This window comes from Scylla paramamosain, chromosome 2 (genome assembly GCF_035594125.1).
Source record: "Scylla paramamosain isolate STU-SP2022 chromosome 2, ASM3559412v1, whole genome shotgun sequence".
Classification (NCBI taxonomy): domain Eukaryota; kingdom Metazoa; phylum Arthropoda; class Malacostraca; order Decapoda; family Portunidae; genus Scylla; species Scylla paramamosain.
In genome coordinates this window covers 14,273,005-14,292,550 of record NC_087152.1, presented here as the reverse complement: position 1 = coordinate 14,292,550, position 19,546 = coordinate 14,273,005, and the positions used below count along the sequence as shown (strand labels likewise).

General features: G+C 36.6%; 1 protein-coding gene across 7 annotated transcripts in view; it reads left to right on the top strand.

The window, feature by feature from the left end:
• LOC135110842 (1-phosphatidylinositol 4,5-bisphosphate phosphodiesterase gamma-1-like) overlaps nucleotides 1–19,546 on the top strand; it is a 55,663-nt gene that overhangs the window by 12,424 nt on the left and 23,693 nt on the right. For all 7 annotated transcript variants that reach the window (XM_064023450.1, XM_064023459.1, XM_064023482.1 and 4 more), the window contains exons 6-12: nucleotides 7,032–7,214; nucleotides 7,405–7,520; nucleotides 8,036–8,242; nucleotides 14,036–14,159; nucleotides 15,128–15,233; nucleotides 16,607–16,785; nucleotides 18,683–18,840. In XM_064023450.1, coding sequence (XP_063879520.1) covers nucleotides 7,032–7,214; nucleotides 7,405–7,520; nucleotides 8,036–8,242; nucleotides 14,036–14,159; nucleotides 15,128–15,233; nucleotides 16,607–16,785; nucleotides 18,683–18,840 — 1,073 coding nt within the window. The remainder of the gene's footprint in view (nucleotides 1–7,031; nucleotides 7,215–7,404; nucleotides 7,521–8,035; nucleotides 8,243–14,035; nucleotides 14,160–15,127; nucleotides 15,234–16,606; nucleotides 16,786–18,682; nucleotides 18,841–19,546) is intronic.

Here is a 19,546-nt window from a genome sequence, read left to right as displayed (position 1 = left end):
AGTAAAATACTACTAGTGAGAGACTTTAACTGCAAAAATGTAACCTGGAAGGAGATTGAAGTTAATGGAAATGCTGGACCATGGAATGAAGAAATACTACAGTTAAGAACATAAGAATTAAGGGAAGCTGCAAGAAGCGACCAGGCTTACACATGGCAGTCCCTGTATGAAATATACCTTCTTATTTCCACCTATCATCCCCATCCATAAACCCATCTAATCTTCTCTTAAAGCACCCTAATGTCCTAGCACTAACAACATGATTACTGAGTCCATTCCACTCATCTGCCACTCTATTTGAGAACCAATTTCTTCTTATCTCTTTCCTAAACCTAAATTTTTCAAGCTTGAACCCATTATTTATTCTATCCTGGTTTCTGATCCTAAGAATTTTGCTTACATCCCCCTTGTTATAACCCTCATACCAATTAAAGACTTCTATCAGGTACCCTCTTAACCTACGTCTCTCTAAAGAATGTAAATTTAACAGCTTCAATCTCGCCTCATAAGAAATACTCCTCATCCCCTGTATCCTTTTAGTCATTCTCCTCTGTACTGATTCTAATAGTTCTAATAGGCCTATATATTTCCTGTAGACTACACTTGCACAGTGTAGTCTAGATTAGGTCTGACCAGCACCAAGTATAACTTTAATATTACTTCGGTCCTTCTACTTTTAACACTCCTAAAAATTAATCTTAATACCCTATTTGCCCTGTTTTTGGCCTCTATGCTTTGTTTTCCTAGACAGAGTTCAGAGCTAACTATAACTCCTAAATCTTTCTTGTACCCTGTACCTACCAGAGTTTCGTTGTTTAATGTACACTTATCCCCCAGCTATAGCGGGTTTTGCTAACGCGGTTTAAAGCTATCACGGGAACAATAAAAAACACATTAAATGGGCTAACGCGAATCCTAGTGGAGCTATCGCGGCCCATGAGTCGTTATATGTCCAGGATGTTCACGTGACAGCTACGTCATATTTCTTGGCCAGATTCGCTTGCTAATTGGCTGAATTTGACTGACATATTAGGCCGTGATTGGCTTGCACACTCCCGCTTCCTTATCCAGCCACTCTGCCGCTCCCCCATCCCTCTAGTCCCTCCCGCCACAGTTGACTGAGTGGCACGTGCCGTGGTGAATCTCAAGGTCACGCGTGTGTATCTCGGGACAATGGCCTCTACTCTCCCTCCTGGCCACCCAGGGAGATCGCTACCACCCAACCTGACCCAGCAAAAGGCAACAGCGGCGCCTGGGAAGGAAATCAAGAAGAGGAAGAACCTTACATATGCTGTGAAATATGAGATAGTGAAATTGATCGAGAGTGGACAAAGTAAAAGTTCAGTGGGCGCTAAGTTCGGCATCAACGAGTCTACAGTGAGAGGTATTTACCTTAAGAAGGACCACATTAAGGCACATATGAACCTCACTAGTGATAGTGCTGGACATAATGCTGGACATAATGTGTGTTGTATGTATCTACTTCAAGGTACCAAAATGTGAATGGTATCTATAAATCATGGTGAGATGAGGGAAAAAAAAAGGTGCCAATATGTTGAATTGTGTTGCTACTCTGGCGGGCCACGAACAATTTTTTTTTTTTCCTATGTATTCTTAACAATGGCTATCGCGTTTTTAGCTATCACGGCGATGTTAAGGGACCAATTTCTCGCGATAGCTGGGGGTTGAGTGTATACCTACTGTGTGGGTTTCCTCTACCTACACTAAGTACTTTGCATTTGTTGATATTAAACTGCATTTGCCATCTGTCTGTCCATTCATTCATCTTTCTAAATCTGCCTGCAAGGCGATGGCATCCGATTCTGACCCAATTAATCTGCCTATCTTTGTGTCATCCACAAATTTACTAACATCACTACTAATTCCACTATCCAAATCGTTGATATATAATAAAAACAACAATGGCCTTAATACTGATCCCTGTGGCACCCCACTAATTACATGTCCCCACTTGGATTTAGAGCCGTTTATTACAACTCTTTGTCGCCTGTCACTTAGCCATGACCTTATCCAGCCTAACACCCTCCCATCTATCCTGTGTGCCCTAACCTTTCTCAGGAGCCTTTGATGGGGTACCTTGTCAAATGCTTTACTAAAGTCCAGATACAAGATGTCATAACTATCACCATTATCTACTGCCTCATACACTTTATTGTAAAAACTTAACAAGTTTGTCAGGCAAGACTTCCCCTTTGTGAAGCCATGTTGTGACTGATTTATCAAGTTATGTTTGTCTTAATGTTCCCTAATGTTCCTTGCTATTATTGACTCCAATAATTTACCCACAACTGAAGTTAAGCTGACAGGTCTATAATTAGACACTAAAGTTTTATCTCCTTTCTTAAAAAATGGGTACTGCATTAGCCTGCCTCCACATTCCTGGTACCTCACCTGACTCAAGTGATTTCCTAAAGACAGAAACTAACGGCTCACTAATAACCTCTGCATTCCTTAAGTCCTGTGGGATATATTTCATCCGGTCCTGGTGTCTTGAACTTTTTAGCCTATCTATCTCCTGTTCCACTATCTCCTTAGCTATGGAAACACAGTTAGCTATGGTGAATACAATGGACCAATGGGTGGAGGAATTTACAAGATACAGAGGAGAGGAGGAACTATCTATGCTAGACCTGGTATTCACAAAAAAAACAGAGCCCAGTCCAACCATTAAATACTTAAACCCAATAGGAAAAAGTGACCATGTGATGTTAGAAGTGGTACCGCAAGATTGGGAGGCTCTACCATGTAAGGAGGATTATAAAAATGGGAGACTAAATGATGCAAAGACAGATTTTACAGAGTTAAAAAAATTCTCTGAGAGTATTGAATAGAAGGAATTATGGAAGGCAAGACAGTGCAAGAGAAATATGAAACATTCCTGAAAAAGTACAGTGAGGGTGTGCAGAAATATGTACCTGTATACAAAGTAAGGAGGAGCAAAAAGTACAGTGAGGGTATATAAAGTAAGGAGGAGCAAACATATTTGGTATAATGCCAGATGTGCAGAATCTAAGAAGAAAAAGGATATAGCTTGGAAGAAACTGAAGAAACAAAGAAATGAAAATAATAGAGAGCAGTATAAGGAGGCAAGGAATGAGTATGTTAGAATAAGAAAAGAGGAAGAGAAACAATTTGAAAAGGATGCAGTAAAGAAATGTGAAGAAGAGCCCAAGCTTTTTTACAGATATATCAATGGAAAGATGACAAGCAGAGAGACTATTAACAAGATAGTAAAGGAAGGAAGGATATATCAAATAGCAGAAGAGATGAGTGAAATTATGAATGAGAGTTTCAGGTCTGTATTCAATGTGGAAGCAGGTTTTACAGAACTAAATGAGGAGGTGAGGCGGGGGGGTTACGGGAAGTCTTGGTGCAAAAACATGAAATTGGCAAATTGCTAGAGAAGTTGGATGTCAGGAAAGCAATGGGGTCTGATGGAGTGTCAGGTTGGACACTAAAGGAATGTAGAGAACAAGTGGTAGAGCCAATTTGGGATATGATTAACAGCTCACTGATAGAGGGAAGAGTACAAAGAGAGTGGAAGAGAGCAAATATAGTGCCAGTACACAAAGGAGGAAAGAGGACTGAGCCATTAAATTATAGACCAGTGTCGCTAACTAGTGTTGTAGGCAAGGTCTGTGAAATAGTGATCAAGGAAAAGTGGGTGAAATATTTGGAAGAGAATGAAGTTATAACAAATAGTCAATTTGGTTCCAGAAAAGGAAGGTCATGTGTGACATATTTACTAAGTTTCTATACAAGAGTAATAGATGAAGTATAAAACAGAGATGGGTGGGTAGATGCAGTGTACTTGGGCATCAAAAAAGCTTTTGATAAAATTTCACATAAAAGACTATTGTGGAAGATGGAACATACAGGAGGACTGAGAGGGACAATGCTAAAATGGATGAGAGACTACTTAAAGGATAGAGAAAGGAGAACTGTGATCAGGGACACCTGTTCAAGTTGGAGTAACGCAATAAGCAGAGTACCACAGGGGCTAGTGTTAGCACCCATTATGTTCCAAATATATCAGTGATAGGCAGGAGGGTTTGACTAGTTATATTAATCTGTTTGCTGATGATGCAAAATTATTAAGAGTAATAAAGAGCCATGTTGATTGTATAGAGTTGTAAAGAGATATAGACAAGATTTATGGGTGGAGCAAGAAGTGGAAATTGGAATTCAATGCTAAGAAATGTCATGTGATGGAATTGGGAAAGAGTAAAAGAAGACCTGCATGGGACTATAAAATGGGGGAGGAAATAATAATGAGGAACAAGGAGGAAAAAGACCTAGGAGTGGTTATTCAAGATACCCTGATCCCAGAACAGCATATAAATGAGATATTTGGCTCGACATACAGGATGTTAACAAATATTAGGGTAGCATTTCATTACATGGATAAGACTACGATGAAAGAAAAATTATAGCCTCTATGCTACATCCCAGACTGGAATATGCAGCAGTGGTGTGGTCTCTGCTTATGAAGAAAGACATAAAGAAGTTAGAAAGAGTTCAGAGGGCAGCTACAAGGATGGTACTGGACCTGAAAGACCTAATGTATGAAGAGAGGTTGAAGGAAATGGAACTGCCAACTTTGCAAGTTAGAAGAGAAAGAGGAGATCTAATAACGATGTATAAAATAGTTAACTGCATTGAGAAGATAGACAAGCAGGACCTGGTGTTGCTGGAAGATGAAGCTGGATGGACCAGAGAGCACTCATAGAAGATCAGGAAGAGTCAGTGTTTGAGGGACATCAAGAAGTACAGTTTTCCACATAGAACTGTGGATACCTGAAATGGTCTAAATAAGGATGTTGTTACAGCACCAAACGTGCATAAATTTAAGGAAATTCTGGATAAATACAGATATGGGGACAGGACACTATGAGCCTTGCTCAAATCCTTTATTATACAACTAGGTAGATACAACCAGCTAAGCACACACACACACACACACACACACACACACACACACACACACACACACACACACACACACACACACACACACACACACACACACACACACACACACACACACACACACACACACAAACCGTTTACACACACACACACAGACACTGCAGTTTTTTTTTTCCATAACTTTATGATGAAAAATAATCACATTTTTTTCCACAAAACATCTTTGTAGAATAGGGGTGCTTCTTATGCAGAGGTGCATTTAATACACCAGCAAATATGGTAAATGATATATTTCCCTCTTATATTTCTAAATATAACATACTTGCCCACCTTAAACCTAGTGTAAGTTAACAAAAGTATTATGTCAGAATAAGATCATGCCTCACTGGAGCTTGGGTCAAGCTGAATGTGCAAGTGTTGTCTTTCACAGTGAGCTTATTATTATTTTTTTTTCTTTTTTTTTTCTTTTTATTTATTCTTTTTTTTTTCTCATTTAATAAATAACACATTTCCTCCTTGTCTTCTTTCAGATTACCTTTTAAATATAGTTATATGTAACATAGTTGCTGACCTTAAAATTGGTATAAAAATTAGTGACAATAACATATTCATTGCTCACATTTAATTTTCCTTACATTATAGTGGGTCATGGCAAGCTTAACAACAAAGAAAAGTGTTGTGATGATGTTTGTTCCAGAGGGGTCCAGTAATTGTGAGACCTGAAGGAAGATAGGAAGATCAGAACCAGCTGTCACATGGGTGGTGAAGGCCACATTTGCACTTGGAACAGCTGTCACTCCCCGTCACCTTACAGCTCACAAGTCTTTTCTGACCAAGAGGAGAGAGAGCAGCAACTCACTTTTTGCAAGACATGCATCCTATCAACTTATCTATTCTTGTATTTACCTTCCTTTTACACCTAAATGATTTCTTTCTCTTCGCCATCTGTGTTACAGCTGCTTCTGATCTTCCTATCTCCCTTCCATTCTCACAATTACTGTGCCCATCTTGAATAAATGCCATCACAACACTCTTTTCTTCATTGCTAACCTTGCCAGGACCCATTATAATGTATGGAGAATTAAATGTAAGCAATAAAACAGGAAGCTCATGGTGAAGGGGAGATGGCAGGGGAGTATGAGAGATACCTCCCCACTACTGTGCCTGACAGTTACTGTTACTGATTCAGAAACTGAACATAGTATCTTCAGGGCATGTGAGTTGCCATACATGACAATTTACTACTTCTTAATACCTCCTATGGCTGTAAATTGAATATCAGAGGTTAGCTGTGTGGGTGCATTGTCCTGTTTACAGTTTGTCAATTCTTTTTTATGGTCACTGTATGTATAATGACTACTTTTTGTGGTATGCAATTTTTATGTGAAAATTTTATTCATCATTTCTCCATTTTATTTCTAGCATCTTTAAAATTTATTGCAGAACTTACTTGGTGTAGTTCTAAGAAAAGTGGCAGTGCTATATCCACACCCTAACTCCACCCAGACTGTCAAATTAGTCAGGGTTTACAATAGTTCCAGTAGTGAAATTGCTTTACTTGCTTGTCTGACCCATTCTTTTATCAGTGGGGAAATGAGACTAAAAAAGTAAATACAGTGAAGTAATTCACACACACACAGTAGCACATGCTCCACAAAGTCCTTGAGATAGTTTGTGAGAGAATTCTCAAGCCTTGTTGCTCAAAGGAATTTTCACTCCACTTGAATTTTTTTTTCTTTTTTCTTTTAATTTTGCTTTTGAGACAAAGACCCATTCCAGCCTCATACAGGATCACATTTACCTCTGCTTAAATGCTGTGTAAGGATGAATCTAATCCTAAAGAAATGTGCAACAGTAATGTAATCATGCATAGAATAGGCAGATTATTGGTGAGGAACAGTCTTCTCTCCCTTGAGGCTTAAAGGAGGAAACAACAAAATATTTGTGTGTATGCATGCAGACACCGTGTCTCTGCTGCTCCTTTTCATAGGGGATGGTGGGCTGGTATATGGATATACATAGGTTGTCAATTTCTTATTATCTTAGTTTTTTTATTGATTTATTTATTGATTCACTTTTAGAGCGAATTGTGGGAACTCCTGAAAGAATGCAGTATGGATGGACGCCATGTGTCCTTGCTGGAGTTCCAGCATTTCCTAGTAGACAAGCAGCACGAGGAGGAGCACAATGCAGGCTCCATCATCAAAGACTTTGTGCAGGACCCTCAGAGAAATGTGGAGGAACCTTATTTCTATGTGGAGGAGGTCAGTTATGTTTATATTGATCTGAATATTCTCTATATTTACTTGTGAACTGATAAATCAGGCACTTTGCTCTCTACATTAACTCCTTTATATCATATTTTCCATCTATATATTTATTTATGTATTTATGATTATTCACATATTTTTCTTTTATACTGATTGTCAGCAATTTCTTATCTTTATTCTACAGTTCGTCCAGTACCTGTACTCCAAGTCTAATGAAGTTTGGGACCGACGCAACAATCACGTTATCCAGGACATGAGCCAGCCACTTTCCAATTACTGGATTGCCTCCTCACACAATACGTAAGTGTGTGCATTCACTAACATAGACAATTAAACAGACATGTTTGATCCCATCACTACAATATGCTCAGTTGGGCTTTATGCTCATATTTGAGATTTCTGTTTCAAATTTTGAAATTTGACATTTGCTGTAGAGACTGATACAGCCATGATGTCTTATATATCAATATATATCAATTGTATATCAATTATATATCAATAGATATACAAGAAACATTTGTCATTTTACAGTTACTGAAATATGTTATTATTTAATTAATCAGATATTTATGTGTACTAGGCATCCACTTGTAACAATGCTGCTTGAAATAGGGAGAGAGAGAGAGAGAGAGAGAGAGAGAGAGAGAGAGAGAGAGAGAGAGGGGAGGGGGAACACTGGTTTTTCCTCATAAGATGTATTTCACAAATGCACTGATCAGCTTCTAATTTTGGTATGTCTCTTTATATATATATATATATATATATATATATATGTATGTGTGTGTGTGTGTTAACATTTTATTTCATGTCTTCAGGTACCTGACAGGAGACCAGCTACAGAGTGTTTCATCTCCAGAAGCCTATGCCAGAGTATTACGTATGGGTTGTCGATGCATTGAGCTGGACTGCTGGGATGGCCATGAGGACAACCCTGTGGTCTACCATGGTCATACCTTCACAAGCAAAATTCAATTTGCAGATGTTATTGAAACCATTCGGGATCATGCATTTGTTACCTCCAGGTCAGAGAGAGAGTTTTTTTTTTTTTTTTTTTTTTTTTTTTTTTTTTTTTTTTTTTACAATTTCGGAAGTTGTGTATTTATAGAAATGACTGAGTTTAGATTATTTTTATAATTAATTGGTGAAATAATGAGGTGTGGCATGCCTACTGACTCCTTCATTAAAGACTGATAAAGAAATCTACTTTGTGTACTGTTCACTCTTATCATTTCAGTTCATTTGAATTCAGTTTGTTTGAATTTACTCTTCTAAAGTTATTTAGATTTTTTATGGAGTTCTTATTCTGGTCCAGAATGAAAGCTGTATAGTCTTTTTTAGTTCTTCCCTCCAGAATCTTGACTCCTCCTTGATATTATGTTCCAGGAGGTTTCTTGCTACCAAGATTTCTGGATTGTTGCTTTTATTCTTTTCTTAGGCCACTTCCTTACAGTTAATGTCACTATGCATGATAAGTCAGTTTTTCCTTTTTATCTTCAGCAATGTTTTCAGTTTAGTGTGTATAATAATTTAGTATTAAAATGGTGTTTCCATGCAGTAGTGTGAAGGCATGTCATCTTTTATTTATTTATTTATTTTTATTTGTTTGTATCTTTTTATTTGTCCATCTTCCTATATTTGATGCCTGTTCATATGAATTCCTCCAAGGAGATGGTCGCAACACAAGGGTATGCATGTATTCTCATCCTTCTGTTCTCTCTCTTAGCAGTCTCCTGTACTGATTTTTTTCCTTTCCTCATGTACTCTACTACTCTGCTCTCTATTTCAGTGGAGGTCATAATCCTTTTGCATTCACCACATATTCTAATAATACCCTCTTTATTGTCTCACTGTATTGTATCACTTTCTGCTATTCTTTCTTGGAGTGCTGTGCATGACTCCTTCATTCACTCCACATTTCATTCTTTCATCTTTACTTGGCATATTAGATCTGTTACACACAGTTTCATTGCTTTTACCATCCATTCTTTGCTTGCCACATATATTTCTCAGGCTACTCATTTGAATTGCTTGGATCTTTGACTGTTGTCTTCATTTTACACCCAAGTCTCATTTATCTATGTGACTGAGGGCATAATTATTTTATCATGTAATTTTTTCATCACCTTCATACTTATTCTCCTTTCTTTCATCATACTACCAAGAGAGTCAACCACTTTTCCTTATTTTGCTGTTTTGCATTGCCTCATTTTCCATGCCTTTCTGCTTACACATGATGAAATCAGGATCCTTGAATACAGGGTGTAACCCAAGTACCTGCGGATATTGCTGGAGGTGAAAGTATAGGTTATTCTAAGTGGAAAATATTCTATGCACATGTGCATTTTGAGGCTTTGTTTAGCCATGGAATGAAATGCAAATATGAGCAGGCAACACATTCACAATGGCCAATCTGGGTAGGTAACCATGCCAGAGAAACACCATGTTCTCATACTCCACATTACTCTGTTTATCTCAAACTTATGCAGCACAATGTAAACATATTCACTATCACTATCTCAGCAAGAAATTGAGTGTGACTGACTGATAATCAGTTGATTTTTTCTTAGCTTTGTTCCTCTCCACTCCATGCCCAGGCATTCATGGTGCCACATAGCCTATTATGTTATATTTTATTAATTACAACCATGCTACCCTTGTGCAATGTTTATCAGTAAATCACCTGTCCATTAATACCACTCATCTCATTATTGGATACTGTAAAGCTCCAAAACCTGTAGAAATTATGTCTAAATAATTCACAATTTCACCAATGGATATCCACTTCAAGACACTGCCATGGATACCCACCCAGCCCAGCTGTTGTGTCTGTTATCCACCTACACTTGAATTTCATACCATTGCTAAACAGTGCCTCAAACTACATATATGCATAGAACATTTTTTACATAAAATAACCTGTACTTTCACCTCTAGCAATATTTGCAGAAATTTGTGTTACACCCTGTACATTCATGTATCTTCTCTATTTTCTTTTAATTACCATTGCCCTAGTTTTTTATACTGTCTTGTATAACTTCCATCCTTTGTACACAATATCACACACTACCAGGAAAACTTGGACTGAAGTAACTGAGGTGCAGCTCAGTGATCTAGGACTGCTAGAGACCATGCAGCTTAGCTATGGTCTGACCATTTTGAATTGAGCGTTTGGGCTTTGTCATTTTCAGGGATTCCCTGGCCTGCAACTCTGACACACTTACACCAAGACACACCTCATGTCAGGTGCTTTCTACTTCAAAATTAAATGGTGTTGTAGTATATATACATTGTGATGCTCTTAAAAAGGCAAGTTAGTGTAATATATGTTTTTTTTTTTTTTTTTTTTTTTTTTTTTTTTTTTCTTTTTTTTACCACAATACTTGCCAATGTTTCCTCCAAGCGTTGTCACTTCTCCATGGGTGACTGAGTGAGGTCACATGGTCAGACTGACTGTGTTAATCCATAGGTCGCTTCCTTTTGTGGCGCCAGCCAGGATGGAAGCTACCTCTCCCACTCATTCTCATCACCTCCACAGCCAAGAAAAGAGCTTACTTACTCTGTAAATAAGTATTTTTTTGGAAGAAAAGGCTAATAGTGGGACATTACTTGACCCTTCAAGAGCTGTTGCCCGAACAGCAAAAGCCACCAACGTGAGCGAGGCAACAATTAGAAGAATTTGTTCATCTGCCAATGAAGTTCACATGACACAGAGGTTACCAGCACATCATGTGTTCTCACCAACAAAGAACCGCCTGCAACCATAACCAACATTGATGACTTTGGCAAACATATGGTGAGAAGGACAGTTTTGGGATTTTACGCAAAATAAAGGAAGAATTGAAGGAAAATATTTCCTTCAAAGGATGCACTGAATCTCTATGGAAGATTCTCAAAGAGATTGGATTCAGACATGGAAAAAAGTCATAATTAAAAAATAAAAATATAACACCATAGTTTAAGGAAAATATCATATCCAAAAGGAAACCTATCACATTTAAACAAAATTCGCAATGGAGTGAGAATGAGAGAGAGAGAGGGGGGGCGAAGCAGCTTGACTGACTGACAGGCAGATTTTTTTCTCAAATTCTAGTGATTCATAGGCAAGTATAGATCTGTGATAGAAATAAATTTGCATGAAATGTAGATTGTATATGCAGAGAGAGAGAGAGAGAGAGAGAGAGAGAGGTAGTTTGACTGACTGACAGGCAGGAGATTTTTCTCAAATTCCAATGATTCATAAGGAAGTATAGATCTCTGGTGAAAATAAATTTGTATGAAATGTAGATTGTATATGCAGAGAGAGAGAGAGAGGGAGAGAGAGAGAGAGAGAGAGAGAGAGAGAGAGAGAGAGAGAGAGAGAGAGAGAGAGAGAGAGAGAGAGAGAGAGAGAGAGAGAGAGAGAGAGGGGTGGTGTGTGGTGAACAATGTTACCAGTGACACATAGGCTCTATTCCGATAATCGGTCCAGTATAAGGTTTGGCAACACCACAGGTTGGGGAATCCCCGTAAATGGCAACTCCCAAACACTTAATTCAAAATGGTCAGATCATAACTGTCATGAGGCAAAACAAAGCTGACACAGGCAGGTGTGTAAGGAATCTCTCAAAATTCTGATGATAAATACCACATGCTATGGTCTAGTTTTATTTTTCATGTGCAGCCTGAATCTTGGTTCAGTGTTCTTATATATATTCCTCTGTAACTTTTTATTTGCTTTTATTTAATTTATGATTACTGCTTCAAGGGAGCTGGGTAGTATTGGTGCACTTCATAGCTAGCTCAGTCATGGTTCAAGACAATTTCTTGTTGCAAGGTGTTGTGCTTTGTCATAGCTGTTGCAGGATTATTGTCTTAACTACCAGGCTTGAGGGATTTTTTAATCATCTTTTACTGTTTCAAGCCCCTTCCTCTGAAATATCTTGTCATCTATTACTGCTTTTTGTTCTTTTCAAGGAAAAATTGTGCATATTTTCTGTTATTTCTCTTATAATTTAGCCCTTTCTTCCCTGTTTTATTCCTGTCTTCTATCCTACTTGTGTTCTTCTTTACTGAAAGTGCTATCCTGAGATCTATTTACCTATGATGTTTTCACTTGCATCTTCATCACCAAATGTAGATCTTTGTGCACTTTGTGTATTGACTCTATATTTCCTCTGCATTTGCTTTGATTTTTCCATTTTCCTTTTTTCAATTTTTTTCCAGCCTTTCTTCAGTCCCCCTACTTGCCAGCTCCAGCTCCAGCTTCATGCACTCCCTTGTTTTAGTAAGTTTTCTTTCCATCTTCCACCTGACCACCTAATTCCTTGCCAACACTTGTCTTTTCCTTTAGCTCATTGCCTTAACTGATTTATTTTAACCTTTAATTCTTAGAGTGAGCTTTTTCTTGCTCCCATGAGTTGATTGTTCTCCACAGCATGATGACCTATTGCTGTTTCATAGTTTTATATCACAGTAGCCTGGATTTTTATTTATTTTTTTATTTTTATTTTTTTTATTTTTTTATTTTTTTATTATTTATTTTATTTATTTATATTTTTATTATTATTATTTGTTTGGGTTTTCTGATTTAGCCACTTGTCTTTTGTTTTCATTTATCTCTTTCTTAACAACTCACCAAGTTTGCATCTTGATCCTTACCCATCTCACATCTGGATCATCATCTCAGATACCATACATCATTGGCTCTACTGTCTACACAAACTGAGAAACCATCCCTCTCTGAACTGATTGAAACTATACATAATATATGCTTTGGAATGGAAATAGCACATACATAAACTTTCCTGCATGATCTCACTTAGCAGCCTATTGGATATACTGTTGATGGCAGATGGTAACTATGCTGCCCCACCTCCATATGTACTCATATCCAGCATGTCTTTAGATTCTTTGGTATTCCTATTTCTATATCCAAAATTTTACAGGCTTCTTCACTTCTGTGAGAAAAATTATATCTCTTAGTCTCTCTTCTTTGAAGGGTGATTTTCAGCTTTCTACTATATCTTGCATTTTCTAAGTCCTAAACAAATAAAAAATTTCCATCATTCCTTTCCTTTTCCTTTAACATCCTATGCACTACTACATGATCTTTCTTTTCTCTTCATTCATTGTTGGGAGCTTTAGTCTTCATAATCTTTTCTCATATGATGAACCTATCTAAGGCTTGGGGCCATCTTGGTTTCATCGCTTTGTATTCTTTCACTTTCCCTCTTCTTCACTCTGTGTGGTGACTATAAAAATGCCACACATCCTGGTTGTGGATTGTGATATGGTTATTGATGTGATCTATATTTTTAGTAATCTGAGATGAATTTATGCTTTTTTTATCGTTCTCAGTAGGTTGTGTGCCTTCCTGGCGATCCTGCTTATTTGTTGCCCCCTAGTGGCAAGCTATCTTGAATTGTTATTTTTTTAAATCTTTTCTTCCTTATGTATGTTGATTTATTGATTTTACACTAGATAATTTGCCATCATTCTCTTGCTTCTTTTGCCTGATTCTATAATTCTTCATTTCTTGGGATTAGATTCTATTTCTCATATTTGACTCCCTTCCTATATATTATTCAGATTCATTCATAACAAATTACAGTCAGCTTTACTCTCCACTTTCTAATACTTTGGTGTGTGTGTGTGTGTGTGTGTGTGTGTGTGTGTGTGTTTACCTAGTTGTGGTTTACAGGAAGGGGAGTCTAAGCTCATGCTGTCCCATCTTGATATTTAGTATTTTCCAATCTCCCTTTAAAACCATGTATTTAAAACCATGTGTGTGTGTCTGTGTATGATATCAATATTTAATTCACTCTGTCCTTCAACAGATTTCCAGTAATTCTTTCCATTGAGAATCACTGTGATCTCCCTCAGCAGAAGGTAATGGCCAGGGAGTTCAAGAAGACATTTGGCAGTATGCTCCTCACAATGCAGTACAGAGCCAATGAACAGGTGAGTGTGTGCAGAAATACAGTTCAGCCAGGTCCTTTCTGGAAAATTATAATTTGTTATATTGCCTGTACAACATACTTTGCAACATCTAAGATGTTGCAGCTTGGAATGTATACAGGGAGGTCCCAATGATACGAGCAGTTAGATTCCATTTGAATTGTTTGTGTTATTAATTCTTGTATAACAAAACACATAACTAATTGCAAAAAACATGTTAGGTTCAGTGACCCTTGTTAAAGGAAAGTTTTCAAGCTAAATTGTACAATACTGAAGTTAAAATATATGTTACAAGAGGCAACAAATGTGTCTGTGTTACAGAACTCACAATAAAGCAACGTGAAAGAGAAAACAGTATACAAAGAAAATGATTTCATATCAGTTAAACATATAAAATGTGCTCAACACTCACCAATATGTATTTAATAGTGGGGGAATACATGGTAGGCAGGACACAGGGTAGGGGTGCACAGTTCTCTTCCAGTGCTCACAAACTTGCCCCTGTTCATTTAAATCATTGCACATCACAATGCAGCCCAGATGTGTTAGCGGGAAGGTGTAGGAAGGTGTGCATTTTAAACTTTGTTATTTTACTTGCTTGGGACTGAAGCTCATATTGTTGGATTTTTGTGCCCTTATAAAGAAAATAGTCCCTAATTTACTTGTCTCACATGATTAATTTCTCATATATCAGATGCACTGTATTCTGATTTACAAAAACTGGCTCTCTCTCTCTCTCTCTCTCTCTCTCTCTCTCTCTCTCTCTCTCTCTCTCTCTCTCTCTCTCTCTCTCTCTCTCTCTCTCTCTCTCTCTCTCTCTCTCTCTCTCTCTCTCTCTCTCTCTCTCTCTCTCTCTCTCTCTCTCTCTCTCTGCCCAAAATGAGGTGCATCTTGTAAGCTGTCAAATACAGTATGTTAACTCTCTTTTCAAAATGCTTATTGTTTACTCTTTGTTTGTTTCACTTCATCAGTTCATGCCTTCTCCTGAGGAACTCCAGGGAAAAATCATAATCAAGCAAAGAAAACTTCCTCAAGGGGTGGATGAAATCACACCTCTGATTGCCAACATGGATGAACGTTAGTACAGCACTTAGTTTCAATTTTTGGGATGTTGATGTTTGATGTTTCTATTAATTTGTATATTTATTTTATTGTATGCTTATTTATTTTATTAATTTCTTTATTTTAATTTTTATTATTTTATACATTTGGTTATTATTTGATTTATTTGGGGCCACTGCAGTACAGTGGTAGTGCAGCATGGGCATGAAAGCTAATGGTTCTGCAGGCACATGAATTCAAATCCTAGCCATGGTCCAAGGTTATGGTTCCAAATGCCCAGTCATTAGGAGACTCCCAATCCTCACTCATCAAGGGAACCCAGATTTTTTTTTTTTTTTTTTTTTTTTTTTTTTTTTTTTTTATTTGTGTGTGTGTGTGTGTGTGTGTGTGTGTGTAAAGGAGGTGGAGCAAGGACACTAAATATAAAAATAAAAAATAAAAAATGCTTGATTGCTGCTCCCAAAAAAGTACAATAGAAAAATACTTTGAAATGGGTTAGCATATTTACTTCAGAAAATGTCTTCATATCCGTCACTAAAAATTGTTCAAGGTGTAGGAAGCAAAAAAAAACAGGAATGAAATAAAAGGGTTTATGAAGATAATGGTTAACTCTTGTTTTAGTGAGATGAACAGGATAAGAGTGAAACTAAATGCAGTTATGTGAAGCAAAGTTGCTAAAGGAGTGAGGCATATATCTAGCAAGTTTTGAAGAGCAATGACCATGAAAATAGCAGGAGACCATACCAACGGGTGCAACATTGTAGTAATAAGAAGTTGAAGATGGTCAGAAGAAAGTCAACAAGGCTGACTAGTTTGATAAAGCTGTGTAAGTAAAACCTCCTCCCCAAATATATGGGAGGTACATTCAGTAGTAGTATATATAAGACCCCTGCATAGAGATAGTAAGAGGGAAGAGGAAGATACTGTCAGATATAGTATAGAACACCTGACTTAATGGAAATAGCAGCAAGAGATGAAATGTAAAGTATCTATTTGAGATTTTTAGAAAAGGACAGTTAAGTTATGTTCAGTGTAGAGTGCATAGACAGTTTATTTTATTTAGTTTTACTGAAGAAGAGGTGATTGCTATGTGGAAGGTTTAGTTGCATAGTTTAGGTGAAGGAATTATGTTTTTTATGGTTTGTCATGCCCATTCAGTAATTCTAGAAAGATCAGAACTTAAGAGTACAGGTAGATGTTGATAAAAGTGTCAACTAATTCTTTTATATAATTAATTATTTTTTTATTTTATTTTATTTTATTTTATTTAGTTTATTTATTTACCTTTTATTTATTAATTTATTTACTTATTTATTTATTTTATTTCATTTATTTATTTATTTATTTATTTATTTATTTATTTATTTTACTTATTTATTTGTTCACAGAAGGAGGAGAGTTGGGACTTGATCAGTACCAGATGAATGATCGTCTTTTCCTGAAAAATCCAGTGGACCCTACAGCATGGCAGCCTCATCTTTTCTTCCTATCTCAAAAAAGTCTTCGCTACATTGAGCCAGATCCAGACATAGAAGATCAGGCCAGTGGTTATAGGCAATCCAATAATGTGAGTGGACATCATATAATTTCTCCAATGACGTTCATCATCTATACTATTGAGCAAAACAGTTTTGAAGAATTATGTTCTTCATGTATTGCTTTATTAATGAGTATATGGGTGGTTTGGAAATGTTCTCTCCATTGATGGTATATCAGATGAATAGATCCAGTAAATTTATAGAGATGATAAGAAATAAGTGCAGATTGAATAAAAAGAGGAACAAAAATGGTTCACAAAACACCATTGCAAATCAGTGGAACAAACTTAGCAAGTACATAAGAACATAAGAAAAAAAAGGGGAGCTACAAGAAGCCATCAGACCTGCACGTAGCAGTACTTGTATGAAACATATGCACAATCTACCTATTTCCACCTATCCTTCTCATCTATAAATCTATCTAACCTTTTAAAACTCCCTAATGTCACATAACTAACAACCTGATTACCTGGCAAGTGCACTGATATTACATAGTTTCAAGAGGAGGTTGGATGAATTTATAGATGACAGTGAGAGATGTTAAATTCCAAGTGCTAAGGAGCTGCCTTGTGTGTGTCAAGTAGTCTTTTACTGTCTTCTTATCTCCTGTGTTTTTATGATGGAGAGTACAGAGGATTCAAAATACTTGAGCTAATATATGACAAAACATGCAATATGATTTCTGAATGGGGCAGTACATGTAAACACATTGATGAGTTGTGTTCATGGTGTGGCAAAGGAGTGACTGAGAACCACTTGCATTGTACTCACTTCTCAGTTTATTGGGATGTGGTCAAACCAGTAAGTTATTATAAGTAAATCACTTGATAGGAAATAGTTGGGAATCCTACAATAATGTAATGTAGCCATGCACTTCATAGGGATATTCGTAAGCACTACATTATACGTCATCATCGTCCCGAAACAAACACTGAAACATCTAAGTATATTAATGACACAGATAGATATGATTAATACGTAAGTAAATAATACATACGCAATTGTGGGAACAGTCGAAAGTCCCTGTAGAACATAACGATTGCCACACAATCCACACAATCACCTTAATCCCAGAGCAGGCTCCTTGTCCATATAACATGGCAGAGGGTCTCTATAGAGTTTATGAACTAGTGCCTCTGCGGCAGAGATGACTGACACAGCTGGAGAGTGGTGAACAACACAGGTCTTGCCTCTACGGCTGCCACCAAGACTCTGCCCCTATGGCAGAGCCCCCTTATTTCTTCTCATTTCACCCTTTCAACCCATCACACCATGTTTCTTCCCAAGTTCTCATGCTGACCTGGCTGAGGGGAAAAATGATGGTCTAGATAAAGGCCGTGGTGTCCTGTAAACAAACCCCCCTCTGTAGCTTGCCTTCTCATCTCATCCACATACCAAGTAATGTTATAAGTGTAATATTAACCTCATAACATAACTTATGGAAAAGTACAGTAGTGTAACCCCTATCTGGGCCCGTCATGATAAGAACATAACAAGAAACAAGCTACAAAATAAAGTTCAGGAAGTACAAGCTGATCGATACTGAGCCAGCGGCTGCAGTACATATTTTCTGTGTAGAAATTATACAATATTTTCATTTGAAACTTTCTGCAGTGCTGGCCTGGTATATAAATTGATAGAGAGATGTAATATTTGAAGGGTGATTGAATGTGTACTCAACAGAAAAGAATGGAAAAGTTACATATGGCTCTTAAGTGTTTACATGGTATATAGATAAATGTGTTATTTCAAGTGTGATAAGAAAAAAGAATACAGAAGTTACATGTGGTTCTTAAAATGCTTAGATGATGTATACTTAGCTTGATGTATTATTTGAAGCATGACAGCAAAAAAGAATACAGAAGTTACATATGGCTCTTGTATGCCTTTGTATCATAGATTTATCATTTATTGTGCATGCCACAGGACAATGACGATCAGCATCAAATATGGTACCATGGGAAGATGCCAGGAGGAAGGACTAAGGCAGAGGAACTTCTCAAGCAGTACAGTTCCTGGGGCAACGGGACATTCCTTGTTCGACACTCAGAAAACTTCATTGGTGACTACACTCTGTCCTTCTGGTGAGCTGACAATTCAGTGTTTTTTTTTTTTTTTTTTTTTTTTTTTATTTTATTGTATTTTATTTATTTATTATACTTATATATATATATATATATATATATATATATATATATATATATATATATATATATATATATATATATATATATATATATATATATATATATATATATATATATATATATATTATATATATATATATATATATATATATATATTTTTTTTTTTTTTTTTTTTTTTTTTTTTTTTTTCCCATCTTCTCTGGCATGGGCCAAGGAACTAAGAGCATTTTATGAGTGAGTGTAAATGTGAAAGTTGTGTGCTATGTCTTGCTTACCCTCCTTATTGGGAGAGACAGTTTTAGTATATGTATCTACAGTATGTATGTATATAATTATTATTATTATTTTTTTTTATCATGGACACAAATGTTTAATTTGTACCATATTTCTGAATGCCAGGAATATATATAAAAGATGACTTTGTTAATAATCATCATCATTACAGTGAATCCAGCCTTACTTGATACTCAGGGTTTTGGCTGTTTCTGTTCCACATTGCTGTCACATTCACAGTTGACAGACATCTGACAATCTCCCTCTCTTGTCCATACTGTAATCCTTTGGCTTAATTAATCAAAATTATAAGTTGTTATATATGTTTTTTTTTTTTTTTTTTTTTTTTTTTTTTTTTTTTTTTTTTTTT